This window comes from Centroberyx affinis, unplaced genomic scaffold (assembly GCF_046629955.1).
Source record: "Centroberyx affinis isolate AG114_WGS23_722 - 3 ecotype Tasmania unplaced genomic scaffold, CSIRO-AGI_Caff_v1 ptg000297l_1, whole genome shotgun sequence".
Lineage (NCBI taxonomy): Eukaryota > Metazoa > Chordata > Actinopteri > Beryciformes > Berycidae > Centroberyx > Centroberyx affinis.
The window spans coordinates 633,784-643,532 of NW_027278975.1; the positions used below are offsets into that span (position 1 = coordinate 633,784).

Genomic DNA, 9,749 nt, shown 5'->3' on the forward strand with positions numbered 1-9,749 from the left:
AAAATAAAAAATAAAAAAAGGTCTTGGAAAATTAAATTAGGTTTTCTGAGTTTTAGAGGCGTTTTGCCTTGCCAACCTCAATATAATAACTGTAAAACTATTACAACCTGAGAAGTGTTGGTATTGGCAGCTTGTCAGAGCAGGGGCAGTAAAACTGTGCCACATCTGAGTCCAGCTGCCATATGCTTAGATTTCATTTGTAATTCAATGTATTTGACAAAGACCTGACTATATCTGGTCAGTCAGTATCTAGCAGCTAGAAACCCACTAGCTGCATTCAAGAGTCATAACTTCTCCTTCTAAGTTTGTTTTTTGACTCTCCTGGATCTGTGACTGACGCTCAGCAGTTGCAACAAAAGCATAATAGTTCACTCTATTACTTTCCCAGCAGTATAACTTATGACGTTTCGGGCCCGCGTCCAGCACCCTTACCACCGTCTGTAAGGCATCACTTGGAACATTTCTGAATCTAGCAGTGTCTGAAAGAATGTATTTCCTTGCCTTCTTCATAAAAAAACAGAATATCAATCTAGAGACCCGGTGGGCAGTAAATCACCGACACATTTACGAGGCCCGCCAGCTTGTTAAAGGAAATCCCACTGTGGACACCTCAGGTGGGAGAGGAGCTTTGGTCAGCTTTTGGGAAGGGCATTTCTCAGCTGGATCCTGCCCTGCACCGGATCACCCGTAGGCAAAGGCCAAGAAAACAATGACTGTAAACCGGTTAGAGGCACAGGAGGAGTCTGAAGTCAACCCTGCTTGTTTTACTTGGTTAGTTTCTCTCCTCTCATAGAGCTGTTTTACTACCTGTTATGATATATGGAGAACTCTAGCAGTCTATAAGTAAAACAAATCACAAGGAAGGTAGGAGTCTCTGCTGGGGAATTATTTTTCACCTCACTTATGCCGGGGCAAGGATATCTTACCTTCCCCTCTGCTGGTTGGTCGGTCTCTCTCTCCCCCCACAATATACTGTAGGCAGCTGGGAAGCGTGCCAGAACCACTAAAAATAAAGAAATGAGAAGAATTTAATCCCCATCAAAAACACACCAAAGCCAGGGAGAGATTAAAGGCTGCTTCCGAAAAATAATATTTCTGGAGGTGGACAATAATCCCATTTATTCCATGAGATATTTTCTTCTTTTATTTGAGACTCTTTCTCAGGTTGGGTATAAAAATTGATTCTTTTGTTTTTGGTTCGTATCGTTTTACGCAGTAGCCGTGCCACTGTGGAATTCCTCTTGCCAGACATAATTTAAGGTGAAATAGTGGGCCAATATGAAAAGTCTACTGTTCTCAGACTTTTCATACTTCAGAAACGCAACAGAATCAACAGTGCCGTTATCAGTTAAGACAAGATAACATTAAATGAAACTTGAATGATTCCTGTGGGAAAATTGAGCTACTGCAGCAGTAAATACACATAGTACAAGTTACAGCAAAGAAAAATAGAATATAAACATGAATAGTGCTAATTGGGCTGTATATACTGTAAAGATACACAAACAATTTCAGCATTAGAACATGTTATGTAGAAATGTTTCAATGAAAATGTGAAGATAACGGATTAGTATCAGTATGGTGAGGATGTGCAAAATAACAACAGTAGAAGTTGTTGGAACCAGATAGAATGTGAAATATATCAAAATTATGAAAATATCCATTTATATGCAAAATATAACAAATGATGATTAATTTTCTCTGTATCTTGAGAAGGCAACTGACTGCTGACTGGAAAGAGGTGTGTGTGTGTGTGTGTGTGTGTGTGTGTGTAGTGAGTGTGTGAATGAGTGAACACAGTAGGCTGTTGATTCAAACGGCCATTGAAGCGCAACACTCCCCTCTACTGTCCACTGTCAGCTGAGCTTTGTCAGACAATGTTAATTCATTTTCATTTTAAATGTTTTACTTCACATCACCAATTTGGCACACGGGGGACGTTAGACTTGACACCTAATTAGAGTAACCTTAAAACAATTCTCAAACATCTTACCTATTGTATTCGTGGGCTGTCGCTAGATGGCGTGAATGTATCACTAATGAACAGGTGGCAGATTCTGTTGCTATGGCGACGACGCTGGTAACGACTGGGCTGTGGCACGTCCCTGACAACATACTTCAACATTTCATCTCATATAACGTTATCCACATGTTTACAGTGGCTTGCGGTGAAATGCGCTTCTTTGAATACAGCGTGTAGTTCTTGGTGCTTATGGTGAATTAAGTATTTAAAAATACTCCTGCTTGAATCTCATTATCATTTTTCTCTGATTTCCCATGATGCATCGCTTTATTTTGTCTAGTAGCTCAGGGAGATGAGAAGAAACTGACACAGCCGCCCTCCGCTCTCACCCAACCAAGGCGAGCCCTTGACAGCATCACCGACATGCCCAGCAAGGTGGAACGGACTTAGCCGGTGTGGCTAGCCTCTTCAGCGACATTTTACAACTGTTTACAAGATATTCGACGGCCGTGTGTTTTTAGTGAGAAGGTAAGTTGGGCACCCCGCACGGCAAGGTGCTATTCTAGGCTCGTTAGCTATTCAGCTAGCTAGCTTCCTTGTGGCCCCGATACGTACTTCTCCTCTATGGAGAGAACCTCACGCCAAATGCCATTCAAAAAATATGGCAATTGAATGTTGCCTTGCTTATCGGAAAACGTAGATTCGGGTTAGAACATAACTTCAGATCTTTTAGCTATTTTAGGAGCCATTCTTCAATTCGGCATACATCCAATACACCAAACAAAATTAATATCAATAATATTTATACTTTCATATTGGGTTATTGCCTTTTATAATGTTATTGGCACTGTCTTCTTCCACAAAGTAACACAACACCGTGTAGGGCGGTAGCGGGCAATGTGAGCCCATTGTAAAAGTTGGGGTTTTATTTAAATTAAGTGCTGCTACGTGGATCGAACGTTTCCCGAATTTACCAGAACACCCTCTCGATGCCAAAAATGTCTTCACTCACATTCTATCATTTCTGTAGTTTTTCTGATGAGCAAGGAAACATTAAATTGACAGATTTTTCGAGGGAGTTTGGCGTGACGTTTTCTCCATACAATCGAGAACTGCACGTATCGGGCTAGCTTACTTGCAGCTTCTGACATTGGACAGCTCCTCCCTCTTCAGAAGCAGGAATCCATAACGTTAGCTACTAGGTTAGCCTCTATGTTGACCATACGCAGTTCAGTGATGGTATTTCCTATATCAAGGTATAAAACAACAAGGAAAGTGGTCTATGTTGAAGACGATAACGCTTTGACTTCAAGGATTTGAGTCAAGGATAACGTTATAAGCACCGTTCGCCAGGCCCCTTGTTTACGACCATACATGTTTGATTTGAAATGATAAAGAAGGTCATGTCCTGAATGATCTCGCTGGCTGAAGCTTGACAACATTTGTATGAAGTGATGTTGCCTCTTGCAGCAACTGCCAGTGCCAGCAATGGTTTACTGTGAAAAGTGGATACGGGGTGCTGTCCGCAATGCAGGTGCTGAAATTGAAAGTGCCGTGGAAAGTATCAAGCCTCTCTGCCGCCATGTAGCTTTCGATCTTGTTATAACTGTAGCCAGTGTTTGTAAGGGTTGTTTTGGTTCGTCCTCAGTTGTTTATCTGAGTTTGACAGTCATTATTATTGACATGTCAGACGCTTAGACATTTAAATTTCCTGAAGCCTTAACGTTTGCGATTAGTAGGTTAATTATTGCAATGTGCAGACATGAGTACATAGGTCTTAAATACATCTTTCCCCATAATACTAGCAACAAAATGAAGTGAAGAAATGCAAAGACAAGCTATAGTTGTCATGGTCAAATCCAAAGATGAAGTTTATGCGATTTGTTTGCAAAGAAAGTGCTTCTCCGCTTTTATTACAGGAGGGGCATTGACTGTTAAGCTCTTGTTGTGGCTGAGGATGGTAGCTAGTGTGTCATGCTGCTGCAGTTCATTGATTATTTATGTACTCTGTGTGGGGAAATGCTGGTTTGTGTATTGGGAAATGGAAGACACAGAAAGCATGTGAAGGTTTTGAAAAAGTAGGAGGACGTATCACCCTGGTTCCACAGTAAGCTTTATATGAAGAATCAGACATAGTAACCAACATCATTTGTGTTAGCCCTCACATCATGTCTTAAGGGAGACAGTCATAATTATTCTCTCTTTCTATTTATTTGAAAAGTTTTGTACTTGGGTTATGCTGTAGTACCATTGTCACCTCCATGGTGTAGCCTCAGTCATGTTGATGGTGAAGTTTGCTGTGGTCATGTTTTTCCAAATGGAAAGCTTTCTAAGCTATTCTAGGAAAGGGCTGGGATGAGAGATATGCTTGTCATGCAGGGTTTACCGGAAGGGCTCCAGATTACTCATCAATTATAGATTATCTCTCTAGCCGTTATGACACACCACCGGCTGGGTTTGTGATTACCCAGCTGTGTTTAGGTCATCACACAGTGTTTTTTTTCTCTGTACTGTACACAATAAGAAAATTTCACTTAGGCAACTGCTCAAACTGGGGAGCATGTCCGGAGAGGTGCCATGGAATATATTATTTATGTTAGCAAGCTGATGATGTAAGAGTGAGAAGCTCTGGGATGTTTTATTGAAGCACACTAATGTATGCAGGGGGGAGGCTTTCTCTGCACTCAGGATGTGTGGCGCAGGGATCAATGTGCTCTCAACTCTCAGCCCAGTACAGTTGTCTGGAGAGGGTGGAGACGATGGGGCTGAGTGATGGTCTCTCTATCTGGCTCGGCTCTGGAGACAAGGGCATCCAGTGAGGGGAGGAGGGAGGGAAACGGGGCGAGGCAGGAAAGGAGGGGGGCTGCTGGAGACTGGCTGCCGTCATGCCACACCCTGTGTCACTGTGATGTGTATCAGATTGTGTTTGGTTTATTTTTTTTTCTTTTAGATTGTTCATTTTTCATCATCCTCAATATGCTATGGGCACTGAAACAGATAATGCTTTTCTAGCATACTGTTTACATGGGCTTTGTTTCTGTCGTCTGTTGTTTTAGTAGACTACCAGTTGAGAAGATGCTATGCTACAGGATATCCGAACAGTTTAATTCAGAAATGACAGTCTATATACCTGAATTTTTCTTATCTTTTCTTATTTGCCATTTGAATACCTGCCAATGTAAGAATTTAATTTTAATTTCTCATTTTAACTTCCATGCTGAAGAGCACTATTTTTATGTCCTAATAAAAGAAATACAGCAAGATGTTGATAAATTATAGTATTACCCCTGAGAAGTGTTTTCTTTGAAGGCCCAGACTGCCTACTCTGTGATGCTAAATCAATAACTCGACATCAGCGATTGTTTACCAATTACAGTGAGCAACAAAGGAGTGGGCCTATTTATGGCCCCTCTGCCTCTCTCTCTGAAAATGCCTTGCTTTAGCATTGGCCAAGCCTGATTAATGATGATAGCCCTACATCACTACCCTGCATATTAATTAGGCTGCATCTTGACTTTTTCTACAGCATGCCTGTCATTCTTTTTGTCTTTTTTATCAAGGTTATAATTTTAACACTTTTGGTTTGGTCACTTGAATTGGCAAATGGCCTTCAGTGTGGACGGATTTGATGGTATTATCTAATAGTGATTATTTCAGTCTGTCATCTAAAGCAGATTATCTTGGCCAGTTTCACTAGCAGACACAGCAAAGCTGGAGCACATCCCAAACCCGAATGTTTATGGGTGAAAGGGTGAGAATTAACGGCCTGATTTCCAGATGGGATTGCTTTTGTTTATACTCTCTGTCTCTATCTCCCTTCCCTCTGTCTCGCCTTCCCCCTTTCTGTCATCTCTGTTTGCAGAAGACCGGTCGTAAAGGCCGGTGTGTCTGAACATAGCCAGCCATGGCATCAGCCAACGTTACCCTGGAGAATCAGCTGCACAGTGCCCAGAAAAACCTGCTCTTCCTCCAGCAGGACCACGCCAATACACTGAAAGGGCTACATGCAGAGATCCGCAGATTACAACAGCATTGCACAGGTGAAGATGCCCCAAAGTAGCTTCCTCTCATCTCTTCATGCTGTTGCACAAAACTGGCACATAAAAGAAATATCCTAGAGGATATATCATGAAAACACATAGAACATCTGAAAACACCACTGCACTATGCTATGATGATAAATGATATCAAATAATACTCCAACTGCAGTGTTTCCTCTCTCTTCAATCAGCAGTGATGTGTCTACACAGCAAAAAATTACCTCCACTGCCAGAGAAAATGAGATATAATCCTTGCGTCTAGAGTTCATGTTTTTAGTATGATAAAGTATACTAAGAAAAATTTGTGGGACCACAAATTGGTAAGTTGGTGTGGTGCTACTGTTACACCTTTTAGGGAGAATATGATGGCTTATGGGAAATGCACTCAACCATCAGTGGCTCACATCCTGCACTGTGGTGAGGAAAGAAAGCAGAACCATGATCGATCTTTCCCACCAGTAATAGATATGCTCTACCATACAGGGAAGCACAGAGGGGTGGCTACCCAACTCTAAGAAATATATATATCTATTCTTTAGCCCTGATTTTCCTCTATCCTTGGCTAACCTGCCACTAAGCTGACCTGGAACTCTCACTAATCTTGTTTAGAGAGTAGCCCGCCAGATGGAAAGACCAGCACTGTCCCTAAACAAGCGTTGCTGCTTGCTAGGCTGTCTGAGGAGCATGCTGTTTGATAGCCAAGCCCCTGTGGTACCCTCATCTGACATGTGACCCTCTCCTCTTTTCACAGACCTGACATATGAGCTGACTGTGAGAAGCTCTGATCCCTCAGGTAAGACCTGCCATAGGCCTGCTTCACATACAGTACCTCACACACCTCAGTTTTAACATTAGCATTCACAGTCTAGAGTGATTAGCCGATAACGACATTAATCTATGGCAGAAATTGAATTACTGTTAACCATGCTCAACTCTGGTTCTGTCAGAGTGTGATCCCTCTCTCTGTGGTTTCATCTGGAAATCACTGTTCTATAAAGTGCTCCTCTTATTAGATTGATATAACAATTTCGACAGCATCATTTTATGCATGCTCCAATACTGATGAGAAAGCTGTGGTAAATTAGCCTAGATCGATAGAGGCATGCTTCATTTGCTTCTACAAACTCTTTCATTTTGACATTTTCACCCACTTTGTTAATGATATTTATATACAGTAGTAACAACTCAGAATATGGTTTTGTCTTCTTTTACACAACCAGTTAAAAACAGTGAAAGTGCACAAGGGCAGCCACAACCCTAAAACAGTTAAGGCTATAAATAAGTGTCTCTGCAGAAATGGAGGGCTGTGTCAGTGCCCAAGACCAAGGCTGTATCCTGGAAACACAGTCCCACCCAGGAAGCATTGTGGGACTCCCTGTTGTTCAGGGGACTTAGCTCCCACCGCTCATTGCCAATTGCGAACACAGCCCCCTCCCCCCACGTTACCATGGCCTTGACATGCAGCCACAACACTGGTCTGATTCAGACCCAGCTCCACTGTCCATGGTCTGGCTGATACAGTACACACAGGAAGGCCCTGGCAGGCTGCATACTCAAACTAGAGCAAAGGACAATGGATAGAAAACTAGAAAGACTGTCGGCATAGGTCTAATTTAATCAACGGTTTCTGATGGCCCACATCTTCTGTATAATTGAAGAGGACACATGTCCCGTCTCGACGGGGTCACAGTAGCATGCAGGCTGTGCTTTGTAACATGCCTTTTTGAATGGGCTCCGGCCGGCCCGGGTCTGAGCAATATCGTCACACTGTCAGGTTAGTGTGGGACAACTCAGAGATTGCAGTGCAGGAAATGAGATTATGTGTCACAGCACTAATGCACAGACTGCAACCTGCTTAGTGTAGCAGGGCTGAGCTGCTCCAGCTACGACAGCACCCCCCTCCCCTCAACTGGTAGGAAAGCAATAATCATCTCCCTGGCCATCCCTTTCTTTGATAGGAGACTGTCAGAACCAGACAAGGTCGAAAGCCTGGTCTGTTTACACCAACAGGGAAACAGCAGAAAAGAGCCCAGTCTGTACATGTAGTCATTAGTTTTGGATAGATGGTATGATTCAGATTAGTGATTGCATTGCTCTCTAACATTGTGATATACAGTACATAATTGTATTTTGTTCCAGGGTTAGGGTGGCACATATACAGAGACGGCTGTATAGGCTATAACTGGGTGGGGTGGGACTGGGTGGGGGCAGCATTAAGCAAACAGTGATGAAGGTCAGAGGAGAGCTGTGCCCTTGCTGTCTACCAGAGCTGAAATATGAGAGTGGAGCTCTCTGCCCACTGCAGATGAGTCTCCATAGGATCACAGCATCTCTCTCCCCCACTCACATCAGCTGACAGACTGCCATGGTCAGTGTCTGCACTTAATGTACTAATGGCCTGCTGGTCTGGTTTAGGGATATGTGTGTGTCTGGGTTTGCATCTTTGCCCAATTATTGTGTGTCTGTGGGTGTGTATTTCGCTGTGCATGTTTTTGTGTGTGTGTGTGTGTGTGTGTGTGTGTGTGTGTGTGTGTGTGTGTGTGTGTACATTTGTTTTAACTGCTTGGTGTTGTGTATGCAGACAGCAGCGAGGCGCGTTGCAGGGAGCTGCAAAGGAGATGTGAGGAGCTGGAGGCCCAGCTGAAGAAGAAGGAGGAGGAGAACACCGAGCTGCTGAGGGACCTGGAGCAGAAGAACGCTATGATCTCCGTCCTGGAAAACACCATCAAGGAGAGGGAGAAGAAGTACCTGGAGGAGCTCAAGATGAAGAGCCACAAGCTGGCCGTTCTGTCCGGGGAGCTGGAGCAGAGGGCGAGCACCATTGCTTACCTCACCTCGCAGCTCCACGCCACCAAGAAGAAGCTGTTAGCCGGCAGCTCCTCCGAGGCCAGCCCCAACGTCAGCCCCGTCACCTCCTACAAACCCACCCCTCCGCCGGCCAAGGACAGGCAGCCTGAGACGCCCCGTCGCCGCATGAAGAAGAGCCTCTCCCAGCCTCTTCACCCGGAGTTGACGGAGGTGTACCGGCTCGGTCCGGACGGCAGGCGGCTGGTTCTCCGGGAGACGGTAGACGCCATGCCCGACCCCACGCCCTTCCTGCAGGCCGGGAGAGAATCTCCCGAACCACAGGTGATGCGAGAGCGGCCCGCCGTTATCCCCCCTATCGCCTCCGAGCGCTCCCCCGTCCCTCCCCTAGGTGCCTCTTCCAGTCCCCGCCACAGCCCCGCTCGGGACCGTCAGCACAGGGCTCATGTGGGCGTGGCGCACCGCATCCCCCACGGCACCCCCCCTCTGGCCCCGCCACAGGCAGAGCTGGAGACGCTGGCAGTGGACCAGGTCAACGGGGGGAAGGTGGTGCGGAAGCGCTCAGGGGCCGACAGGACAGTTTAACACTGTATTGCTGACACACACACACACACACACACACACACACACACACACACACACAAACACACACACACACACACACACACACACACACACAGATATATACACAAACACACACACTGCAAGAGCAGGAAGGAGCCTGACCCACTGTGTAGCCTGCTTTTTATGCAACACTGCAATTTAAAAAAGGAAAAAAAAATCACTTTGTTTATGGTACTCCATAACAAATTTTTGTTTTTCTTAACGTACAGTAGAAAAGGAGGACTACTATAAAGCATGCCAAATGTTTCTGTTTTGAACCCCATGTGACTTACTATTATACACACATCTTGTCTTTTTGCTTTGACTGTCACCTCACT

General features: G+C 44.5%; 1 protein-coding gene across 1 annotated transcript; it reads left to right on the plus strand.

The window, feature by feature from the left end:
• The first annotated feature begins 2,359 nt into the window (after positions 1 to 2,359).
• Positions 2,360 to 9,393, plus strand: ccdc92 (coiled-coil domain containing 92). Its single transcript, XM_071515048.1, has 4 exons — positions 2,360 to 2,491; positions 5,826 to 6,003; positions 6,755 to 6,796; positions 8,585 to 9,393. The coding sequence occupies exons 2-4, from the start codon at positions 5,868 to 5,870 to the stop codon at positions 9,391 to 9,393; spliced, it is 987 nt and encodes a 328-aa protein (XP_071371149.1). The 5' UTR covers positions 2,360 to 2,491; positions 5,826 to 5,867.
• The last annotated feature ends 356 nt before the right edge of the window (positions 9,394 to 9,749 follow it).

What these genes read in the sequence shown, in the direction of transcription:
- ccdc92 (XM_071515048.1), top strand. Translation starts at nt 5,868, where the DNA reads ATGGCATCAGCCAACGTTACCCTGGAGAATCAGCTGCACAGTGCCCAG. An exon ending in ATTACAACAGCATTGCACAG is followed by an intron (nt 6,004 to 6,754) that starts GTGAAGATGCCC and finishes CTCTTTTCACAG; the next exon opens with ACCTGACATATGAGCTGACT. An exon ending in GAGAAGCTCTGATCCCTCAG is followed by an intron (nt 6,797 to 8,584) that starts GTAAGACCTGCC and finishes TTGTGTATGCAG; the next exon opens with ACAGCAGCGAGGCGCGTTGC.